We start from the raw sequence: 23248 nt of genomic DNA, 5'->3' as shown, positions 1-23248 counted from the left end.
TTTCTACACTATTGAATGTAAAATGTTTAAAAATTTTTTTTTTTTTTTTTTTTTTTGATAAATCAATTTTTTTTGCGCATTCTATACATAGATATTTAATCATTATATAATACTATTTCCGAGAGCCTGTAAATGTTCTCTCTAAAAACCAAATACGTTATATAACTATTTTATATATAATATATTATACATCAATGAAAAATATTTACAGCATTGTTCGGATGCAGACACAAACAAGTGTTGCTCATGTGCATGGGTTTTTTTTGTTGTTATGCCATCCGCGTAACGACGTCGGTGACTTTGGAGGCGATGACTAACGCAGCCAATGCCAATAGTGATTTCGAGGTACGTACCAAACGATCGAAGATCTTATTTTTTCATCTAAAAAACCAAACACGTTTTTTTCGCTTTCTTTCCGAAGGAGTTTGATTGGGAATTGTCAGTGAAACAGCTGATCCTCAGCTCCTTCTTCTGGGGTTACACCTGCACACAAATATCCGCTAGTATTCTCATTCAACGATGGAGCGCTCACAAATTGTTCTCGGCAACGCTGGTCCTCTGCGGCTTGCTGACTCTCAGCACTCCCATTGGCGCTCATTACGGCAGCTGGGAGACAATGATTGCCATCAGAGTGATATGTGGCCTCATTCAGGGTTCCGTGTTACCGTGTCTACACACCCTGTTGTCTAGATGGTCACCGCCAGACGAGCGTGGCAGATTTTGTGAGTACGCACTTCTTCTTTTTCGATGATTTTCTTTCTTTTGTCTTGAAAAGATTTACGAATATATAAATGGAATTGGAATTGGAGGAATTAGTGCATAGTTTTATTTGTTTTATTTGATCATTTAAAAATAATTTTATTTTTACGTGCACTCTTTGAAAATTATTTATATTACGTTAATTATTATAATATTGCATTACTATTATTATATTAATAAAGCAATCAATGTTTTTCTACCATTTTTGTTAACAATAAAGCGGCCTAATTAACAACTATGTTAATCTTGTCGAGTGCGAGATATAGACAGAAGAAAATTTTGGTAAATATTGACAATAACGGACCACCTTCCGATTAACTTAAGCTTCATATGTTATCAAAATCATTGTCCTGAGTAACATGCAAAAAATTTTAGCCGTCGCTCGTTGTTTATTAAAAAGTTATTAATATTGATAATAACAAGTCAACCTCCGATCTACTTGAGCTTCACATATGTTGTCAAGGACATCCCTAGGCAGGGAGGGCTGCGCCCCTGCCTACACACTTACAACATGAAAAAAATGTCCATAATGTCGAAAAAAATTTATTTATGAAACTTTTTTTGTTTGTAACTTTTTTATAAACAATGAGCGACGGCTAAAACCTTTTGCATGTCATTCAGGACAATGTCCTTGACAACATAAGGCTCAAGTAGATCGGAAGGTGATCCGTTATTGTCAATATTTACCAAAATTTTTATCATAATTCAAATCGATTAAGTACATCGAGTTATTCTAGACTGACGTAGTTGTAAAAAATTTTTGCAATATCGCGCACTAAAACAATTTTTACAGTTTTCTAATTTAATCTCATTCCTCCTAAAAAAAACTCTATTACTTTTTGCAAAATATGTTTATTTTTCTATATTTTTGCTTTTTTTAGCGTCATTTGTTTATTCTGGTGGATGGATTGGTAACGTAGTATGTTTACTGACTAGCGGCTTTTTCGCGGCATCGCCTATCGGCTGGCCCGGTGTTTTTTATGTTTGGGGCAGTATCAGTGGTCTCTGTGGTATCGTTTTCTATTTGTTTGGAAAAGATTCACCCTCCGAACATCCCGGCATACCTCTCGATGAAAAGGAATACATCGAGATCAGTCTGGGAATTACCGAAGTCACTGAGGTAACGCATTTTTTTTCAACAAATAAATACAAAGACAGAAAGAAAACAAAAATCATATTAACTCTTCAATGCTTTCAAAGACGTAGGTCTTTTAAACCCACACAAAAGGTTTAAACCGGTGTCTCTACTAGGTATTAATTTAGCGCAATATCTAAAGGCCGTAAAAAAACTTTAGGGTCTTAGACAACGGTAGAGGCCATTGACAACGTCATTCGTTCAATAACTTTGCAAATATTTAATTGTGAAGTGCGAAAAGAGTCTGAGAGACCCAGGCCTGGACAAGACGGCATTTCAAAAAGTAAATTTTTTGTAGTTTGAACATTTCTAATATATCAACTAATTGGTGTTTTTTTTATAATTTTATGAAAACAATTTACGATTTATTAGATAACGGCGTGCAGAGCAGTGATGAAAGATTTGACCGGCCATCACCAAGAGTGGGAGCCACTGGGAGACGCACCAAGCGAGAACCGCCGTCCGTGTGTGTGACGTCACTCACGGACGGCGGTCGCTTGTGTGCATGCTCTCAGTGGCTCCCACCACCTCGGTGCTGGTCAAATCTTTCATCACTGGTGCAGAGTATGCGATTTGCGACTACGAGAGCTGCCACTTGTGAAATATTTGCGAAGAATTATTTTTTTTAAACGCTTATATCTTAGAAACTACTTAAAAGGTTTTTAATCTGGTTTTTTTTTTATCAACGCAGAATCGTTCAACCATTCTATTAAAAACTACAATAAGTTAAAATATTCATTTAGTGCTAACATATTATATGTCAAAGTTGAGCGCTTGAAAAATGCATTCTTCAAAAAACATACCAAAAGACCTACTGTGAAAATTTTAATTTTACAATTTTTAAAAAACACTTTTGCCCCTGAAAGTACGAACAATTCTATACAAAATGTGTTGGAATTTTATAAAAAGTTGTGGTCTATCCACCATCAGTTGCGTTACACTCTTTACAACTACAATGACGATCATTACTGCATTTCTTTAATATTGAGAAAGATCTAAACCGAAGGTCGAAACGTCTATTTTGCATCAATGTTTTTTTAATAAACCAAGAATTACAACTACACACCACGACTTCTGTGTTTTGCTTCAACAGCCATTTCAACGCCTTCTTTTAAATAATTTGGAGCGTATTGCCATTTAATACTTATTTATAAAAACCCTAATTTCAAAAAAATTAAATTTTTAAACAAAAAGGTTTTTTGAAAAAAACATTGTCAGGTTTTTCTTTAAACGCTTATATTTTCGAGACTACTGGAGATTTTTTCAATCTGTTTTTTTATCAACGCAGAATCGTTCAATTTTTTGATTAATAAAAAAAGAAATTGAAAAAATATTGATTTTTCGCGGAGATATTTGATCTTAAAGTCGCGTGAGTCTCACAGACCCGGACAACTCGTAGATCACTTTCGAGGTCTGGTCATTGAAGAGTTAAGTATATAGGTGAAACTTTTTCCTCTTGCAAATATTTTTTATGTTTTCAGAAACTCACCACTCCGTGGAAGTCTATGTTACGAAGTGTACCGGTCTGGGCGCTGTTAATAGTGCAGAGCGTGCAAGGCTGGGGATTCTGGATGTTGTTGACTGAAATCCCAATCTACATGACGTCGATCATGCGCTTCGACATCAAACAGGTGAATTTCCAGCAATCTCGCAAATAATCGGAAATTATAATATAAAAATCTTTATCTTCCCGTTACTAAGACTGTTTTTACAAAATCTCGAATACCTTGAGATTAGCGCTTACAATGCGTCACGCACATGCTTCAACCTTGATAATTGTGTCGCTTTCGGAATATTAATTTGACAAATGGGATAAGATCATGATGTGGAGAATGATTAATATGTACCACGTAAACCTACCATGAATTTGAGTTTCAAATCGGTAGATTATTGCTAACCAATGATGTAAACATTAGATTAATTCAATGCCATCTTGTCAATGAACGAGTAAATGTGACGGTCAAAGAAATTTAACAAACTTTTGATGTACATTTTTAAATTACTTTTGATACAAAGTTTTTTTTATATATCTTTGTATTTTGTATTTTTCCAAAAATTGTTTAATCAGCTTTTATTCTGATGTAACATGTTATTGCGTGTCAGCTTTGATTAGTTGAATAAGTGAGAAAAAAAATTCTTATTTTAAATTAATCAAAGCTACATGTTGTACATAACATTTCAATATGAAAGCCAGCTAAGATAAAGAGAGATAATGAAATATTTTCCAATTTCTTTGTATAAAAGATATTGAAAATAATTTATGCAAATTAAATAATAAGAAACGATCCTGATGAACCAATTAGTAGAATGTTTTGCTGATTAAAATTTAAATTTAGACGTTTCCACATAATTTATTATGAAAAAAAGTAATCTCCTTTCTCTCTCTTTTTCAATATTTTATCAATATAAAGTAAACTTTCATTACACAGAATGGACTGATGACCTCGTTGCCTTATTTGACGGCGTGGATTGTCAGTTTTCCAGTGAGTTATGTGTCAGATTTAATTATCAAGAGAAACATCGTGAAAACGGAGACGTGCAGGAAAATCTGCAACACGCTCGGCCATTGGATCCCAGCGGCTGCGTTAATTGGAGTGAGCTTTGCGAGACAAGACCAGCCTGAATTGGTCGTGGGCCTCCTTATTCTTGCTGTGTCCTCCAACGTTGCAATTTTCTGTGGTCACAACGTTAATCACATGGAGCTCAGTCCGAATTTTGCCGGTGTGCTCATGGGATTCACAAATACTTTCGCATCGTGTTGCACCATTTTCGCCCCGCTGATCGCTAGTGTAATCGTCAAAGATTCGGTTCGTATAAAACTTAATTTGATATTATGTATACTTACAAATTGATACTTTTGATTCTGTTACATATATTCGCTACATTTTATATTTTTTTAAATTATAAAACTTAATAATTTCTTTTCTCTTTGTTTAGACTGACATTCTGCAGTGGCAAATTATGTTTTGTTTATCGGCTGGAATATATACAATAGGTAATCTAATTTTTGTTATATTTGGTACCAGCAAAGTGCAAAAATGGAATGATCCGGTTGCGAGCAGACAAGACAGTGTTGTGCGAAAAGAGAGACCAATAAACATCGCGACAGTAGAGGAGGAAAAGAACATTGAAAAAATGCCATGACATTCTATGTAAAATAGAACAATTCCATATTTATTCTTTTTTTCTTGTCTTCCACAAGTTGTATGTTTATTTTCAACTGTGTGGATGTGTGACATGCGTGATCTCTTGAACGACCTAGAACATTGATATTAAAAAAAAAAAAAAAACAAATATCCTTAAACTTTATATCTTAAAGTGCAACTTCCAAGACTAGAAAATATATACAAATATCATAAGTTTAAAAAAGTAAAATAAGTATAAATAAAAAAATTTGTATAGTGCAAGATATATATATCAGAACTATTTTATCTTATATTAACTTATTTATTTAATATATAAATATGCATAAAATATTAATAGCTCTAGAACATCTCGTACGTTGAAGTCTTAGTTACTTCAGTTCTTTTTCTTACGATTTTTTAATGTATTGGCCCAAATAGCATATCCAACAAATACTGCACCGATTATTGTTATTAGTAAGGTGATACAAGTAACAAATGTGGAGAATAACAAATTCCCAACTGGTATAAGCCATATATAATTGTGATTGTTTAATATACGATATGAAATTTCACGCCACTTGGTTGCCAAACCTACACATGGCTGACAAAGGTTTATTTTTGAAACTCTATGGTCCCTGATTCTTCTGTAGCATCCTAGAAGAAGCTTTGGTCTAGGTACATATACCTTAACATAGTCACTAGTTTCACAAGCGTAATGATAACGCTGATGAAGGGGAATTGTTAAATTGAACGATGAGGAACTTATAGATGCACATGATGTTACATTCTGATGGCCTGCCTTCTCTGCAAATAGCTCAACGTCGGTCTCACCTACAGAACATATTGTAACCTGAAAATTATGTTACCCATTACTATTACATTAATCAATTTTAATATGTACTTATATACTGTTACATTTAAAACATATAAATGAACGATCTTAAGATGTAGAAAATTATAATGTTTTTTTTCAATTATATATACTGAGAATTATATATAATATATACTATTCCTTGTCAGAGCATTGGTGAGAGTAAGATGCAGTAATATGAAGGAAAGCAATAAATACTGGTTAGGAGAAGATAAGAGAAAATGTGCATTCTGCAATGTAGGACTATATGACATCAAACATTATGTAGTGGAGTGTGATTGTAAAAGAATGGCTATTAAATAAGTTAGGTAAAGATACAAAGGAAAGATTAAAAAGAATTTATAATTTGGAGAAGGAAAAAGGCAGGATTTTAGTAAAGTTATGGAAAGAAAAAGAAAAAAAACTTAAAGAGAAAAGGAAAGTAGAACAAACAAATTATAGTCAGAACAAAGAAGAAGAGATAGAAGGTGTAGAAAGTTGATAAGACAGTATAGGCAAAAAAAGAGATGGGGAGTAATCTCTCAGAATTGCAAAGAATAGTATAGTAATGCATATAATTTAATATGGAGAGAACTTCCTGTAAAGTAATAATTATAGTATGTTGTACAGCGATAGTTAGAATAAGATTAAGAATAAAGATAAAAAAACCAAAGAAAAAGGAGGATGCAGGTGTGTAAGAATAGGGAGAAGTTATTTCGATAGTCTATATAAATGTGTAAATTTGTAAATTTTGTAAATAATAATGTAATTAGGATAAGATACATTGTATGGCTATAAGGGAAGGAGGTGAAAGGAAGGATATGTAAAGTTCCTTTCTTGTGGCCAAAACGGCTGAAGTATTAATAAATATATATATACTATTCCTTGTCTTGTTAAGTCTGCTACTTCGTTCACATTAACATATAATGCAGACGGTAACTCCATGTAAATGGCAGCGTGACAATTCTCATAGGTGAAATTCTTCAAGTTTACATGATAAATCAACGTCCTACAAAAGAAAAAGTTGCGAGCTCTTGCATTTATTTTCGCAGTAAATAACACATTCCATTTAACCTGTGAAACCCGGTTCCTTTTACATAAAGATTGAGTTCAGCTTCAATTCCTGCACAAATTTTCACACATTGTAGGCACAGAATCAGTGTGATGATAATTCGCGAGAAATTGGACTCGGAAATGTATACTGTCATTTTTCACTCTTTTAGATCCACACACTGTCACACGTGTTTGTAAACATTTGTCAACACTTGTTGAAAAGGACGTTCTACATTAACGACGCATAACAGGTCTCGCGGAATTGAGCAATCACGTTGGTGGCTAATTGGCTGATTTGATCAACGTGATTGACCAATTCCGCGAGGCCTCCTAGTTGCGTTGTGTCCTGCGCTTAATGTAGAACGGGCTTTAGAGTGCAGTCTGGTGCAACTTTGGTGGAAATAGAATAAACCTTATACACAGCGCATTCAGAAAGAATTGAAAGAGAGAACAAACTTTTAGCTAACTTTATTTTGTTTTCGCCTTCGTCTCTGCGTCATCTTCCGTTCGTCTTTTGGGTGTTCGCCTTGTCCACTCCGTCCGCACTCGTCTCATCTACGTCACGTTCGGAAACAGCACTCGTGTACACACGAGCGTCATTCTATCTTTGTTTTATATATAATGAGTAATAAAGATAAAATATACACTAGTGATGTTTCCGAACGCAGCTCTAAATGTATGGTCGCGTTGCTATGACGCATACTTCGCCATTCGTCGAAAATACTAAATCGCGTTCTCGCGACATTCTAATTGGATTTGCGTTCCGCGACGCTAGGAGAAAATGTGTCGCGAGACAACGGAGTTGTTGACAGGAACTCGTTAGCAAAGACGAAAATGAGAATTGTGTTTCTCGCGAAGGAATTTCGAGATCGCCATACACGAGAAATCATCTTGTCCAACTTGTTGAATAAACATTTCGTTTGTCTCGTGTAATAATAAACTTTAAATTAGAAATAAAAAAGAAAAAAAAGTAAAAAAGATTCCAAGTGCCTTTACTCACATGATTAATTAATGTGCTGCTGAAGCGACCATCTGGAAAAATACTGTACTGAAATCTAAGGAATTCTGAAGTTATCAAAAAAATTATTTATTTACTTACGCGTAACAACCTACGTTTTGACTTAAATTTACCCATTTTTATTATTTGAAGTGAAACCTGTTTTTGGTGACTGTGTTTTCCAAGAATATCTACTTATCTGTTTGTTTAATTAATTCCTATTGAGGAAGGTTGCTATCTTAAGCAAGGATGTTTTTGTAAGCATGTGACAAAATATTTTTTGAGTACTTAAATCGAATGTGGTCAAGAAGATGTGTCTCGACGCAATCTGGCTTCCATAGAAGTGAGGCATTGAAAATGTAGAGACTTTATATATTAGTTGCCTGTGAGAAAATATTTGCATTCAAAAAAAGATGACACGCACGGAAATCGTGGCTCTTGTTTTAATTTTTGTTAGCATATCTGCCTACGAATATGAACATACTACCGCAGATCAATGTGATTGGTCTGGAAGGTTAGTGTTTTATTTTCAGAATTTTTTCTCATTTCTCTTTTTGTTTCGAAAAACTTATTGCTAACAAACACAAAATAAATTATTTTATTGAAATCAAGTTTGAATGTCAAATTGATATATATTTTATAATATTATTAAATATATAAACTACAGTTGTTTAACGTAATAACATTAATGAAAAAATATAAAGTTGCTATGATTATAAAATTACTTGATTTTTTTCATAAAGCAGCTTAAAGATAATATTGTAGTTTTTATATTTTTTTACTTATGTTTGTAATTTATATTACCGAAATATATATATATATATATATATACTCTTGTTTAGCGGGGGAGGAGAAGATGGTGGCATCCGGCCAGTTTATCTCCGATGTGCTCGAGGAACAGTACTCTGGCGTTATCCTCATGGAGCTTTGAGAGTGGTGCTGTCCTTTCCAGTCTCAGCTTCAACGAGTCTCTCCCTGGATAATACAGGCTTTCGTACCTGCATTAAACTCTCCGGACCTGTGCGGGCATTTCTGGAAGCTAATGGCAAATTGAGGCAACTTTATTCTCCAAATGATGGAAAGCATGTACTTGCGCACAGATGTTTTCGCGCACAGAAGTCTACGGCAGCACTCTACATAGAAGCAGAGGAAGATTATTCTTTCAAGAATGCTAAAGTTAAACTCCAATATGATCTGGAACCGAGCTCAGTGAAAGGTGGTGCTCTACATATTCCAGATGAGGAAGAGGAGTGCAGACCCTGTTCTATGGAAGAGCTTGCCAAGGCTTATTGCCAGAGCGATCTGGTTGCCAGAGGCACGGTCTCTGCTGTTGAACAGCAACTTGATATGGATACTGCTGAATTGATATTTAGGATCACCAAGATTATGCGTCAAGTGAATCAAGAAATAGAGGTAAAATAATTTTGATTACTTGCTTAAATTAAATTATTTGTAGCAATTTGTTTAACAATTGAACAAAATTAGAAAATATAAAATGTATATGTTAACAGGGTAACGAGAGCAATGACGTAGCAATGTTTTCGAAGAAGAAAGTACGCATAAGAGTACCAGTGGTGTGCGACGCGCGACATGGTCTCGGAGAATTCGTGATAATGGCCAAAAGACGTCTCGGAGATTTTATTCTAGTGTGCGCGCCTAGACTGGAGATGTGGGCACAAACCGTACGCGAGATGGACACTGCACCTTGCGTTCTTCACAGTTAGTTGATTCGATGTAATTTTCTTCGAAAAGCTTGTAAAGAATTTTTATACGCCGAATAACAGGTAGGAGTATATAGTATTGTTTTATAAAAGTTGTAAAATTAATCTAACAAGCGATACATTACTAAAAAAAAACAAAATAGCTTATCTAGCCGTTTGTATGAGAATGTTATGTACATAGGGAGCTATTATTCTTCGTGTACATAGCGCGCATTGCCAGACTATCGATCTCTATACTGTGATATTATTTGTTGCATTAAGATGAACACGATGGAGCGTGCACGAGAGGACACATACTGTTCTAACATATGCTCTAGAAAGCAAAAATCATACAAAATATCTTCAATATATTGTGTATTTTTTCTCTTAACGAAAACGTTATTACAAGTCTTTTTATAATTGTTTTACATGTTTTCACAATAATCGGAATATTATAAAACTCTTTTTGTTCAGACACCAGAAGGACAAAACATAAATGTATGTAAATAACTTTGTTAACATTGCTTATATATATATCATATACATATATATATATATATATATATATATATATATATATATATATATATATATATATATATATATATATATCACCAAGAAGTGCGCAATGATTGGAACAACCTATGTACACCAAAATTTTACGTAGGCGAATAATTTCGATTCACGTAGAATATATTTTGTTTATATCGAATACAATTTTATAATAAAATCGTACAGATTTAAGAAGCGTTTTTTAAATACCATCAATAAGTCGGGAACACTTGTTCTAAATCTCATTTATACAACAAAGGAGTTGTGTGATAAAAAGAAAACAAATATATGTATATTTGAAATATAAATGAGGAACTATATATATATATACATAAATATATATATATATATACTTCTCAATCTGTACGATTAACGCACATGCTTATATACTACGTGCAGCTAAATCGCAAACTATGAGAAAAAAAAAAAGATTTTTTTCTTCTATGCGCCTCTGTTCTTTTATGGCTGCTGTCGATCTTGACCTAATGTATCTTGATCTAATGGATAGAAAAAAGCGGAGCTAGTTGGGCCACTTTTTATTCAAACTGTTGTAAAGAATCTTCACATAATTATAATAGATTAATGAGAATTGTTTAAAGGTAGCATATCCAGTTCAAGAAGTAAGTACTCATAGATCCTTAAAATATTGCGTACATAAAAGTAAAACTATATATGTTGAATGAAAAGATATATGCCCCATAAGTGAAGCCACCCCGATGAGTAAGTTGGAAAAAAAAGTATAATTGTTTTATAAGGATTATATATGATTCAATGACAATAAAAATAGATGTAATTTAAAAAAAAAGTCTATTAAAGTTTTCACCTCTTATTTATAAAATACGTAATATTTACGTGATGTAAAATACTTTACTTACCAAGAACTAAAAACTCTTAGTTTTGTAGTAAAAATTAAACATAAAATATATTGCAAAATTAATGTAATGAAAAATAACTTTATATTAAAAAGGAAAGGACAATATCTATAGTCAAAACAAATAAACTTTCATACATAGCCTAACTGGCCTGATATGAAATATTTTTTTATAACTAAAACCTCGTAAATAAAATAGCATATATGAATGTTAAAATTAAAACAAATTAGTTGACTTCAAACATCGATATACTATATTGACTTACATTACAACATTTTAAACTCTCATGGACAACCCTGTGGCCTCTTTATGTAACGTACGACTAATCTTTCTCCAATTGGAGTGCATGTCCTGCGAGAAAAATCTTTAAATCAACTTTCGATCCACACTCTTATTTCTTTCTGCATTTTTAGTTTTTGTATTTTCTTATTTTTATATGTAAATCGATCGCGACTGACGTAATTTTAATAAATTTTTGCGCATATGTAATCACTTTTATTTGAATATATTCATCCATTCTGTTTCCGGCTCGATATTGACCTTTCTTATTCTTATTAAAACAAACATTAACTAAGAGTTAATCTGAGACCTGGAACCTCTCGCTTTCCGTGCGATCGCCTTCCCAATTCGGCAAGTGTAAAAAAATTTACTCCTTAAAAAAATATATATTCATATATATTTATTCCGCACAACATCTAGCGCAATGACTCGTGCTCAACTGCTAAATTTCTCGGTTAGTATTAAAATTAAAAAAAAAATACTAATGGTAAAACTTATGTTAAAATAATTTTCTTAGTTTTTACTAATCATATAATTGCTATGTAGACCAAAAAGAACATACATTTGAGAATTTTATTTTTGTAGAAAAACATGATGTAGAAAAACAAAAAAAACAACGCTTGTATCTGTCCGTTGACGGCCGGGCGCAGACAGTATATGTGCAGTAGTCTCCGTTTTTATTTTCTTAGGCTAATATTACATTTGTCGTACGACAAAGATTTTAAATATGTTGATTGGTTATCAGATAGAGTTTTATAAATAACTGTATTTGATAGCCAATCAATATACTTAAAATCTTTTGTCGTACGACAAATACTAGCCTTACGCAAGCATCAAAATATCCATACACATCTCAGTTATTGAGATATTTGTCCTAACTTGCCCTTCAATCCCAATTAGCTCCGCTCTTCCCCATAAAATGACGCATAGAAAAATTGCACTTTTTTTCATAGTTTTTGACGCAGCGAGTGAGATGTATGTATGCACATTCATCTGTAGTAGATTCAAGTTGACTAACAAGAGACAAAAAATTATATTTCATGTGCATTTTGACAGAGAGTTTATAGAACAAATTCAAAATAAGATAGATTTGTAGAGAGGCATTCTTTGGTTTTTCGTAACAAAAATTTTTTAATTGATGAACGAGAGTAGGGCTGTTCAAATCGGTTGCAGTAAATGTCCAACAAAATTAGTACTTCATATGTTTCGACTTTGATTGACTTAAGTAATCTTCAGTGGAATTATCTATAGCATGTGACATAAATGGTAAAATTCAATGGTGACAATACGTGGATTGTTAAGACAGAGAAAAGTTTTGATGTCAAATTCGTGTCAATACGGATTCTCTTTATTTGAGAAAAATTTCGGAGAAACCACCGACACAATTTATACACAATACGTAATTTATTTTTTGCAAAAATGTTATAATATATTTCTCTCTGTGTGTGTGTGTGTGTGTGTGTGATTTAACTCTGGGACCACAACGTGAAGGTAAAACTCTTAAACGTAACATTGCGAGAAAAATGTTTAAAAAATATATTTGCTCTTTATTGCAAGTTTGTTTTATATACTTAAACATATAAATATATTAATGTATAGTTTGTTTTGATAGAAGCAGTTTTGTTTTTGATAATAAAATTACGTTGTGATTTCAGGAGTTTTTCTTTTATATTTTAATCTCCCTGAGACACGCGAAATACACAAACATACACATACATGTATTTGTATAGAGTATCAAGCATAACACAGCTCAAAGATAAAGCTAATTTTTAGACACAAACTGTATACTTCATTGTATTATACTTGCGTCCGCGTTTTCTAATGTTGTTGAACATAGAGTAGAAGAATTATTTAGTCGCTCAATTACAACCGGAGAAAAATTAAATAATCTTTCTGCTATGTAATACAGCCGTTGAATTTCTCACTTTACAATAATCTAGGAATAGAAATAAAACTTTTACATTTATTTGTAATCCAGCTGAGAGAGTAGTTCTGCGCTCTCGTGTCATCCAGATATATACAATAAATTAATACTTTTTGGGGTTTTGCGCTTATAATAAACGGCGTAGTCGTTCTATCGGCTTTGATAAACAACATATCACATTCTGTTCTTTTTTTTGTTTCTATATTTCTCGTCCTATACTTTCAACTATATATTTATATTTGGACAATTTGCGAACTTAATTGTTGAAACACACAAAAAGCATTATTTGTTTTTCATTTCACAAGATTTTCATTCTTTGCCAGTTTTGCTATTGATGCTATTAACTAAATTTGATTTCATTGTGATGCAACAACTTTACGATATACCCGTATTGTAATAATAATTTAATAAAATATCTTGTACTCCCCTTTTCCCTATTTGTGATTAAATAATTAATTAATTTATTGCACATATTCTCTCCTTACGATAGCGCGGGCAGCGTGCTATCAATTTCACAATATTTACACAGTTAAACAAATCTGCAGCGAGATTTTTTTGTACTTAATATTAATTAAATTGTTTTGCTTTCTTTTCCATTTTTACTTGCTATATATTTTTAAACACTCTAATAAAAAAAATTTATATTTGTAACGAACGTTTTTTCTTTTATCTCCTTTTGCACACATCGAGTTTTATAAATATTATTAACACTTAACTGATCGGCCACCTAAAAAAATGGACGGTTGCTAAACAGCACTTATCAGCCGGAAGTCTATTAATCGGCTTAGCGATTAACGAGTCGGAAGTAATCGGTGTATCCGAGCCCGAATAAGTCGGCCGTTGGCAATTCCATTTTTTTTTTTTTTTTTTTTTTGGAACCGGTTAGTTAGGTGTTAACACAAACTTGAAATTTAAATACATTATATATATCACAATCATTCTTCTCACTTTTCTTGTAAATACTGTATACATTTAATGAAATATTTATCGCGACAAAGAATAACAATAGTTATATTAAAAAATCGTGTAAAAACAGCTACAAAGCTACATCGTTTTCATAAACAAAATCTGACACAATCTTTCTTCTCACACATTTCTTTACAACTCTTTTTATCTTTGAATTTTGACAACTTACTAGATAAAACAAAAATCAATATTTTTTTTTTCAGTTAATACGTAGCGCAGTATTAAAAATATAAAAAACGAAATGCAGAAGCACAGCAGAGGCACTGCTTTGGCCGGCATAACATTCGTTTACGTTGTGACAAAAGGATAATTTGGGCAGAACGGCAGGACTAGATCGTCCATATTTGGTAGAACGACTAGTTTCTCAAATTCTCTGAGCAGCTTGTTTTCGATCCACTTGGTCACGTACACAATGTTGACAGTCCTTTCGCCTAGAGCCGGTTGTACAGTGAGATTGATCTTTGGCACGGGTTTAAAACCGTACCAAAGCCGATCAGATGGCGGCGGAGGAATGTTCACCGAGAGACATCCCTCGATACCGGATACATTGACCATCAATTTGATCTCTGTATTGGAAACACCTTCCATCGCTCTTCGTACATAGGACAATTCTGTAGCCTGTATATAAAAAAAATAGATTCTTGGATTCGACCAGCAATTTAATTGACACGAAAATTTGTAATATACATAATTAAAAATTATTGCTCACGTGTCGGAAATATTTGTTGGCTGTTAATTTGTCCACCATGTTGAGAAATTTCTTACCAGAAGATTGCACTAGTCTATAATTTATATAAAAGTGTTTTTAAATTTCAACAAATTTCAATTAATGAGAAAGAAACACGTGTCTTATTAATGAATTAAAAAATATTTATAAAAATCTTGATAAATATTAATAAATTATATTTCAATATATACAAATGCATTTGAGATATTATAAATCACACAATTTGATTTGAACATCTACTTACGTGGTATCTTTTGGTGACGTAACATATGACGCAACATTTCCGACATCCTCGTCTTCTGTGGATGTTTCCGGACTGTCTTCCACGTCGCTATCAAATATCGGCGATCGCGTGGGAATGGATTTTTCTTCAAGAATCTCACCCGAAACACTACTCGCACGTGTTAGTTTCATTAAATTTAACTTCGTTTCCACAGTCATTGTCAAACAGCCTTTGTAGGTAATGTTCAAATCAAGCCAAAGTCCCCGCTCGTCGAAGATTGGCTTGGTGACTTTATCAATTGTCGGAGCGTCTTGGCCAATCACTATTTCGGTCACCGAGAGGCTCTCCATGAAATATGGAAGTTTTATATTAGAAAGTTTGCGTTGTATCTTGTCTTGAATGAGATTGATGGTTTCTCGACAGCTATGCATATCGAACACTAATCGTCCCAGTAGGCAATTCACCCAGAGGACATCATCGTTTTCTTTCGGAGTGCTCTCAGTATCCGTCTGTAAAAAGTACATTTCCCCACGATCAGCATTGTAATAATTATTTTACTTAAGGAAGTTTTGTTTATTAACTCTTTCGCGATATATATATATATGTACTAGCCGCGTCAATATTGCTCCGTTAAACGGGAGACGTCGGGAACAAAATACGATTCCTTCGTTTTACAAAATCTATTTCTTAAATGCTGTTTAGCCACCTGTGGATCAATTTGTTGTCGGATGTAGCCGGCGCTAGCGGCGAAAGGGTTAAAACAAGAAGTTAAATTTGATTACCGTATTGTTTACGTTCAGATACTTGTTCATATAGGTGTTGTAAGTGATTTCGGGTAACGTCTCGAGCGATTTCGTTTCCGCAACGTCTGATTGCACGGACGTTGCATTCGCGCAGGATACGGAATCGTTGATGGAACAAGTCGATTGCCGTTTTTTCGAAAGCGATGCCGCCGATGTCAATCTGCGAAACCTAAAGAATAACATTTGTCGAAATCAATAATAATCAAAAGAAAATCCGAATTAATTTTAAATTATGGATTTGAAAAGCGTTCCAGAGAGAAATGCGTTTACCAATCTTCTTTCTCTCGATCGGCACGAGCAAACACATAAAGTTTGTATTTAATCATTTCCTCGTCATCGCGACAATCCTCATAGATACTTTTAAGAGACTTCGATTGCGAGATATCGTCGTCGTCATCATCTTCCTCGACTTTTGACTCTTCCTCCTCGTTATCTCTAAAAAGTTCCAGTCTGGAATCTTCATCTTCGCTCTTCGTTTCTTCGCCCAAAGTGCTCTCGTCGCCTTCCTGACCATTTTTCTTCTCATCGTCGAAGGATTCTTTTCCAAGATCCGTCCAGTCGCTTAGCATCGAGTTATCTATTAATTGTCCTCGATCTATCGTGATGCAGATTGGATATTTTTTGCTCCATCTCCTACGTACGAAACAAATATTCTATGAAATCAGTTTTAAAAAATTAATAAATTAAATAAATGACTTGTAACGTGATTATACCGTCTCCGAATAAGTCCCTCCGGTAACAGTTCTACTTTTGCACCAACTATGTTGTACACGCGTTTTCTGGTAAACTTGAATTTTCGTTTAGGCTCGTCCCACACAGTCCTCTTTGGCACTCTCATTCTGGTCTCCGTAACGCGTAACGTACTACCCTCCAAACTGAAATAAACCGATTTTGTGCGCGCCACGTGATAGTTGTGTGGATCGTAAGTATACGGTAGTTCATTCAACCACCCTTCGTATCTTTCCTGAACCGCGTGCTCCTCTGCCGCCGGTATCTCCAATACCGGTATTACAGTGTGTGCTAGTTTCTCATCTAATGGTGTTGCCAGAATTTCTTTGATTTTATGCATCAACTTATACACAGCCATCGTGACAAAAACTCCTATGAAAAAACCAACCAAGTGTGCGGGCAATGGTATGAGAAAGCAAAAAGCGAATATGAGAACCAGCAGTGCAGCTAATTGCTTTGTCAGTTGCTGAAGTACGTAATCTTTTAGTCGGGAAAGCAACGAGCTAAATGGTATTTCCTTTTTTGTTCGAACAAGATTGTCCGAATGCCCGTAAAAATTATGACGATTCGCGAGATCATTTGTTTTATCCTCGGCGCGAGAATCGTCTTGTAATTCGAAGAGAAGCGGTTCGGGAACGGGCTCGGAAAACTCAGAGGCTTCTACACCGCTTTCTACACTGTCATCCTGAGAATTTTTGGTTTTTAAACCGGTTCTCACCTGAGAAAAGCCAACGAATCTCGAGGTATTGCTTTTGTGACGAGCCAATTCCTTTTCTTGTTTCTCATTGACGATCTCATCAGTTGGCGTGACATCTCCTGGATCTTCCGAATCACTAAAGCTAGAATTATCTTTATTACCTCTTTTTTTCTTCTTATCATTTTTTATCTCAGAGAGCTTCTCCTCAAACGTTTTTGTGATTTTTCCTTTGATTTCGGACAGCATCTTCCATGGATCTGAAGACGGAGGAGTACCCTCCGACAGATTGCTGTCAACGGAACGCCTTTCCGATTCATTCTCCATTCCTTGGTTCTCGTTTTCGCTATTTCTAGAAGGACTTGATGGAAGTTTTGCCTTTTCAAATTCTGGCGTGAGACATTTCTCATCATCAGAGGAACTTGGATATAGTTCTTCGAGTTCATCATTGTCGGCTCGATAATGAATTACCGGCACGGATGTGGTAATTGGTTTGCCTTTTGTGAAAATATGCGAATTAGAAAAATTCAAAATTTATAAAAGTATATATATATATATGTATGTGCGCGCTCTTAATGTTAATTAACACACGCATTTTATTCCGACCTACCTTTCATCATGCCTAGCGTAATTTTTCCAGGACTGTGTTTGTTACTCATCGTTACTTGTAACTAGCAGCTGTTGTATCAGAAGCTTATCAATGACGACATTGAACTAGATATTTTGTAATCTGTAAAGATTACAGAACATATATCTTGAATGTTTATTTACAACAATGACATCAATTGTCGCTGAAGCAGCGACGATGTAAGTTAGATAATCGAGATAGCGTTTTCGGCACATCGAACACCGATTTTCCAGCAACAATGACCAATAATAACTAACAATTTAACACTTGACATATCTTGACCATCTGACACCATCTGACTGATCTGACACATTCGATAGTTATTCGCTTCGCGCTGTATCTTTAAAACCAATACGCAATGAAGATAACAAAAACATGTAACATGTCGATTTGGGCAGGTTCGCAACGATTGCGATAGCCGGATTTACAACGTCAAAATTCATTGGTTAATTTTGACAAATCGACTATGCTGCGTTCAATTTGAGAAGAGAATTTTACTGTGTATAGGAGAAAAAAGCGGGCAAATTGGAGATAGCGTTGCGTGCGGAATTGGCGGGACACCCGCTGACACCCAATGGCTGTGGAGTGGACGAGCTTTCTGGCAAGAAAGTTGCGCGAAATGGACGATTGTTTGTTTATCCGGCTTCTCTTCTTAAATTGAACGCAGTATAGACGCCACATTACGAGCATTTGGGTCCAAATCTAATTGGTTCAGACTCGATTTCTTCATACCTCCCGATAGCTATTCTCTGGATAAAGATTATACACAAAAAGATATACTTTATCTTTTAGAAAAAGTTATCGAGAACTTATCAGAGGTGAAGTTAACCACTGCGCATTCATGGGACTGTCGCATCTTGTTTTTTGTTTTTTACTACACTGTGCATTCGCTTTTAGTGCAGTTCTCTGATGCAGAGGGAAAGAACAAACCTGTGGTTATTTATAGACAGATGATTATTCAGCATTTTGAACAAAACTCGTTATATTTGTATTTATTCCTCTTTGCTGTGGCCCATTGCAAAGTGAGTACATTATACTTTGCTCTTTTTGTAATTTGGATCAGATTAGATAGTATTCCTGATAGTATTCCTCATAGGTTTTTTTCCTTACAATTTTTCTTACAAATTTTTTTAAAGAAATACAGCGATTTAACTTGACTGACTTGACCTACCTTAACCCAGTGCAAATATATTTCAGAGCAGTATATGTTCTTTATGAACAGCATAGGCGAGACATGCAACGAATTGAAGCAACAGTATGACTCCTGTTTTAACACGTGGTTCTCTGAGAAATTCTTGAAAGGTGACACGAATGACAGCACATGCTCGCACTTATTCAAAATGTATCAGCAGTGCGTTAAGGTAATTGAAACAAACTTTGTATTTTTACTTGTATCTTTAGGAAGAGTTCGCAAGTGTATAACGCATGAAAGAGAGAGGGAGAAAAAATAAGAGTATACAATACAATGGAGGATTGCAGTGAGTTGAAACAGAAGTACGATGCCTGTTTCAATAGTTGGTTCTCTGAAAAGTTTTTAAGAGGGGACACCAACGATTCTATGTGTGCCTCCTTGCTTAAAGTCTATAAAGATTGTGTAGCGGTAAGTTTTAAGAAAATTCTCCCTTCTCAAATAGTTATTTGCTTATGTGAGGTGCCAATTCTAATAAGTTTTACACATCATTTCAGATAAGATCAAGCAATGTAATGTCAATCATTTTGTTGTTGGTTTTTTTATGTTTTAGAAAGCCATGAAGGAACATCATATTGAACTCAAGGACATGGAGACAAATTACTTGGAAAGTGATAAAGAAAAAAAACCTCACAGTTGACAAGCTCACACTTCAATTCTATGTAGCTTCTTTATGAATCAGTAACGATGCAAATGGTAAAACTACCTCGATCATTCCTACTTTTTATTCTGAAATGATGAATAATGTTAATTTAGATTTAGTTTCTCCCATCTGTTTATTTTTACCGAGGTAATTAATCGCGATCATGTCTCTTGATTATCACAACAAATATGTACATTTTTGTTTGTAAAGTTTTTATTAGTTCATATCAAAGTTTTGTCATAGAGGCATTGGAACAAAATCTATATAAGAAAACAAACTTCAAATTATTGTTGAATGAATGTGGAAATTTATAAATAATCTGTACAAAAAAAACATGTAGGGCCGATTGTTCCACCTTCCGGATAAATCTCAGCTTACTCGACGGGTTATCTATAGGATAGGAACCTTACTAGCGCAACCTCCACTGTTTTCTATTTCTACATATTCATCTGTTAGATACGACTTACACAATACCGAGAGTGCCGTATAATATTCTCTTTTGGTTTCTAGTCATTTACCAGATAAATAAATTTTATTGAAACAACAACGCAAATTAGAGTTTTAACCATTAGATAGATTACCCGATACTTTTATCTGAAGATGGAACAACCGGTTTTTATGTAAAAAGGATAAAAATTTCCTTTACAAAAAGGACACGTGTAACTATGTAAATCGTTTCATTCAGATCTCAATAATATAATTTAATTACAAGAGGTGACGTACATGTAAATTTTTGTGATATTTCCTTATGATATAAGAGTGTTGTAAGCAATACTGGTAAAGGGCCTTCTACAATAAGATATTAGTAATAAATCAGAAGTCAGAAGCAAGAAATTGACTAATCACAATCGATTATTCTTCTGTGATTTGACTGTGATTGGTCAATTTCTTGTTTCTGACTTCTGATTTATTACTAATATCTTGTTGTAGAAGGAAAAATCTCCCTTCGATCCGGGTAAACTCTTCGTGGTGTCTTTCTTCTTCTCCGTTTTCTCCTTTTCTTTAGATTTACTGGCTCCGCTCGCTTCGTATTCTTTCATCGACGCCGCGTATTCTTTTTTAGCTTTGGCAGCTTTTGCTTCCCATTCCAGACTTGTCTCTAAGCTCCCGCCACATTTCGCCACCTTTCTTCGTGATTTCCGTCACGGCAATTCCAGGATTGTCCGCCTTAATTTTTTCACGCGCACTGTTACGTGCCGCGATCCCTGTCGCCGCTCAAGTTACGATTTTATCTACTTCCTTTGTTGACACATACGACCTGCCGAAATCATAAACTAATAAATACAGCCCGATAAACTTCCTCTCCTTACAAACCCTCTCTCTAAATTCCTTCGTCGCCCGTTGCATGAATCTATGACTCACTAAAAGACAAATATTACGGGGATTCGATTGAGAGCGCTTGAGCGATAGAGACGTAGGACTGAGTTGTCCTCACCTTTACCTCTCCCTTCTGCTTGTGCGAGCTTTATTGCATGCGTGCTTGTGTTTTGTTGAAAGTGAGTGTCCTTTTGTTTCTTAAAATCTTTTATAAAAGAGTTGAAATTTGCATTGCGGTTGGCTTATTGCGCTTGGTGCCGGGGGTAACCTCAACTTCCCGCCAAAATCTTTCTCTTTGCTTAGAGCTTTAGTTTGTTTTTTTCGGTTTCCATCGGTTAGTTAACGATGGGAACTGAGTTAGGAGACAACGTTCCTTCTCAGGAACCAGTTTTAGTCGAAGGTAACCCTCCTTCGTCCCCTGGTAGTCAGACTCTCGGGCAAGTGGATGCCCGAGCGTCTCAATCTTTGCATGTGATGGCCAAAGAGGGTGCAAGTACGCGTCTTGCAAAGAAATGACACTCTGTGGAGTCCCCTTCTCTTTCCAAGAGGGCCTACTCTCCTCTATCAGAGTCCCAGAAAGCCCTGACCCTTAATAGGTATGAACCTGAGTCGTCGCGCCCTTTCCTCGTGTATGACGAAGTGATTGAGAGTACCCCTGCCACCTTTGATCGCGGGGAGGCAGGCAGTCGAAGCGTGATTAGCGTCCTGGGTCTAGGTAAGCGGCTAAACAGGCTCATGTGTGAGCCGTTTCAGCATGCCTATGACCTTAAGACTGTGGGAAAAAATAAGTTCTCGGTGGTTTTTCCTAGCTGGTCAAAAGCTAACTGTTTTGTAGAACTCTTCCTTACTGTGAGCGGGGCAATCACTCCTGGTGGTTGCTGGTACGCTTTTATCTTTAATTTCCCTAATTTCCGGGTCATTAAGCAGTATATCCTAAAGGGTGTTGACGATGATGACACCGAGGAGGATGTGATGACAGGTATTAAGCCCCCACCCGGGTGGGGGGTTTCGTGGACTCCTCCCGTTGAAGTGGTCAGACTTCAACGCAGGGTTTATGGAGAATCGGGCACCCTCCCGTCTCTTGTCAGTACTAACAGCTATCTTCTACGTTTTAGGACCAAGACGGTTCCGCAGTCTTGTATTTATATGGGTAAGAGATGTTTTCTCCAACCCTATATCTACAAGGTGCGCAGGTGCAACTTTTGCCAGAGGCTGGGTCACGTGGAGTCCTCGTGCAAACAGGTCACCTCTGGTAAACGACTCTGTGAGAGATGTGGCAAGTCAGGCCACTCAAAGTCTGACTGTGTCAGCAAGGACTATGAATGCATTAATTGCGTTAGACTCAAGTACAGTGACTGTAAACATCAGGCTTCGGATCCAAAGTGCCGTGCCTATTTCAGACAAAAGAGTATTCATAAACTTATGGCTATTAAAGATTTGACATACAAAGATGCGTCCGCTCTCTTAGACAGGGGCCGCGTTAGCCCTACTCAAGACGCTTGGAGCAATAATTCCTCTGTGCCGTTTCCTACTGTAGGAAAATTTATCTTAATTTGTTTAATTTAATAGCGACCTCTTACATCCGAAAGGGTTATCACATGCGATAGTTGTATAATATCGATTGTAATGATCGATAGTAACTCTTAAGAAGTCGAACAGGCGGCGCTGAATCGACCAGCCGGTTACGACGGTTATAGCCATGTGGCAGAAGAGCTCCGTACCTCGTGTGAAGATCAAAGTGTAATAATTTGCTCTTTCTGAACGGTGCGCGCTCAACTCGAACAATTAGTCGTATTGATTGTTAATTCGGAACATTACCTTGTTAATTAATTATAATAGTATCTGTAAGTGCGGTATATTTAAATTAAACTGTTTTTATATCGTTTATTTCTTGCATTACTTTTAATATTACTGTTACGTTCTGGACTCCACGGTCCCCTTCTGTTTGGAGCCAGACATTAACTAGCTTTAAGATTTGCGCCTTAGAATTAATTTTTAAGTAACAATCCTTGAGCAGAGAACAGAGGACCTATTGAACTAAGATAAAATCCGTATCGCAATTTTTTATCTAATCACTCTTGCC

General features: G+C 35.2%; 5 protein-coding genes across 7 annotated transcripts in view; 3 read left to right on the top strand and 2 right to left on the bottom strand.

The window, feature by feature from the left end:
- LOC109860900 (putative inorganic phosphate cotransporter) overlaps positions 1-5302 on the top strand; it is an 8772-nt gene extending 3470 nt beyond the window's left edge. The window contains exons 2-7 of the mRNA XM_020440317.1: positions 212-345; positions 422-722; positions 1641-1879; positions 3376-3525; positions 4324-4701; positions 4832-5302. Coding sequence (XP_020295906.1) covers positions 212-345; positions 422-722; positions 1641-1879; positions 3376-3525; positions 4324-4701; positions 4832-5038 — 1409 coding nt within the window. The 3' untranslated portion in view covers positions 5039-5302. The remainder of the gene's footprint in view (positions 1-211; positions 346-421; positions 723-1640; positions 1880-3375; positions 3526-4323; positions 4702-4831) is intronic.
- A 1-nt stretch (position 5303) lies between these two features.
- Positions 5304-7600, bottom strand: LOC109860902. The gene is made up of 3 exons (XM_020440320.1): positions 6944-7600; positions 6749-6878; positions 5304-5869 (listed from the first exon to the last, which is right to left on the bottom strand). Exons 1-3 carry the CDS (start codon positions 7075-7077, stop codon positions 5414-5416), a joined length of 720 nt encoding a protein of 239 aa, XP_020295909.1. The 5' UTR covers positions 7078-7600; the 3' UTR covers positions 5304-5413.
- LOC109860901 (meteorin-like protein) lies at positions 7598-10172 on the top strand. The gene is made up of 3 exons (XM_020440318.1): positions 7598-8433; positions 8762-9332; positions 9431-10172. The coding sequence occupies exons 1-3, from the start codon at positions 8333-8335 to the stop codon at positions 9641-9643; spliced, it is 885 nt and encodes a 294-aa protein (XP_020295907.1). The 5' UTR covers positions 7598-8332; the 3' UTR covers positions 9644-10172.
- A 3713-nt stretch (positions 10173-13885) lies between these two features.
- On the bottom strand, positions 13886-18344 carry LOC109860899 (testis-expressed protein 2). The gene is made up of 7 exons (XM_020440316.1): positions 17999-18344; positions 16679-17885; positions 16236-16598; positions 15945-16134; positions 15184-15671; positions 14922-14994; positions 13886-14830 (listed from the first exon to the last, which is right to left on the bottom strand). Exons 1-7 carry the CDS (start codon positions 18045-18047, stop codon positions 14501-14503), a joined length of 2700 nt encoding a protein of 899 aa, XP_020295905.1. The 5' UTR covers positions 18048-18344; the 3' UTR covers positions 13886-14500.
- A 404-nt stretch (positions 18345-18748) lies between these two features.
- LOC109860896 (TP53-regulated inhibitor of apoptosis 1-like) lies at positions 18749-20566 on the top strand. 3 transcript variants are annotated; one of them, XR_002250898.1, is made up of 4 exons: positions 18749-19038; positions 19214-19318; positions 19418-19616; positions 19759-19851. XR_002250898.1 is itself a non-coding variant. In XM_020440310.1 (4 exons), the coding sequence occupies exons 3-4, from the start codon at positions 19222-19224 to the stop codon at positions 19843-19845; spliced, it is 243 nt and encodes an 80-aa protein (XP_020295899.1). In that variant the 5' UTR covers positions 18749-18834; positions 18919-19038; positions 19214-19221; the 3' UTR covers positions 19846-20566. The 3 variants fall into 3 exon arrangements, 2 of the variants coding, with proteins under 2 accessions (XP_020295899.1, XP_020295898.1); XM_020440310.1 differs by lacking the exon at positions 19418-19616 and having other exon boundaries at positions 18749-18834; positions 18919-19038; positions 19214-19377; positions 19759-20566; XM_020440309.1 differs by lacking the exon at positions 19418-19616 and having other exon boundaries at positions 18791-19038; positions 19214-19377; positions 19759-20566.
- Positions 20567-23248: the final 2682 nt, after the last annotated feature.

This window comes from Pseudomyrmex gracilis, unplaced genomic scaffold, assembly GCF_002006095.1.
Source record: "Pseudomyrmex gracilis isolate BER0280 unplaced genomic scaffold, ASM200609v1 scaffold_502, whole genome shotgun sequence".
NCBI classification, from domain to species: Eukaryota; Metazoa; Arthropoda; class Insecta; order Hymenoptera; family Formicidae; genus Pseudomyrmex; species Pseudomyrmex gracilis.
The sequence above is the reverse complement of the archived record's forward strand: the minus strand, read 5'-3'. Positions and strand labels throughout refer to the sequence as shown.

What these genes read in the sequence shown, in the direction of transcription:
- LOC109860902 (XM_020440320.1), bottom strand. Translation starts at nt 7,077, where the DNA reads ATGACAGTATACATTTCCGAGTCCAATTTCTCGCGAATTATCATCACA. An exon ending in AAAGGAACCGGGTTTCACAG is followed by an intron (nt 6,879 to 6,943) that starts GTTAAATGGAAT and finishes TTTCTTTTGTAG; the next exon opens with GACGTTGATTTATCATGTAA. An exon ending in ACTTAACAAGACAAGGAATA is followed by an intron (nt 5,870 to 6,748) that starts GTATATATATAT and finishes CATAATTTTCAG; the next exon opens with GTTACAATATGTTCTGTAGG.
- LOC109860901 (XM_020440318.1), top strand. Translation starts at nt 8,333, where the DNA reads ATGACACGCACGGAAATCGTGGCTCTTGTTTTAATTTTTGTTAGCATA. An exon ending in CAATGTGATTGGTCTGGAAG is followed by an intron (nt 8,434 to 8,761) that starts GTTAGTGTTTTA and finishes ACTCTTGTTTAG; the next exon opens with CGGGGGAGGAGAAGATGGTG. An exon ending in AAGTGAATCAAGAAATAGAG is followed by an intron (nt 9,333 to 9,430) that starts GTAAAATAATTT and finishes ATATGTTAACAG; the next exon opens with GGTAACGAGAGCAATGACGT.
- LOC109860899 (XM_020440316.1), bottom strand. Translation starts at nt 18,047, where the DNA reads ATGAGTAACAAACACAGTCCTGGAAAAATTACGCTAGGCATGATGAAA. An exon ending in TACGCTAGGCATGATGAAAG is followed by an intron (nt 17,886 to 17,998) that starts GTAGGTCGGAAT and finishes TTTTCACAAAAG; the next exon opens with GCAAACCAATTACCACATCC. An exon ending in GAGGGACTTATTCGGAGACG is followed by an intron (nt 16,599 to 16,678) that starts GTATAATCACGT and finishes TTTCGTACGTAG; the next exon opens with GAGATGGAGCAAAAAATATC.
- LOC109860896 (XM_020440310.1), top strand. Translation starts at nt 19,222, where the DNA reads ATGTTCTTTATGAACAGCATAGGCGAGACATGCAACGAATTGAAGCAA. An exon ending in TGTATCAGCAGTGCGTTAAG is followed by an intron (nt 19,378 to 19,758) that starts GTAATTGAAACA and finishes TTTATGTTTTAG; the next exon opens with AAAGCCATGAAGGAACATCA.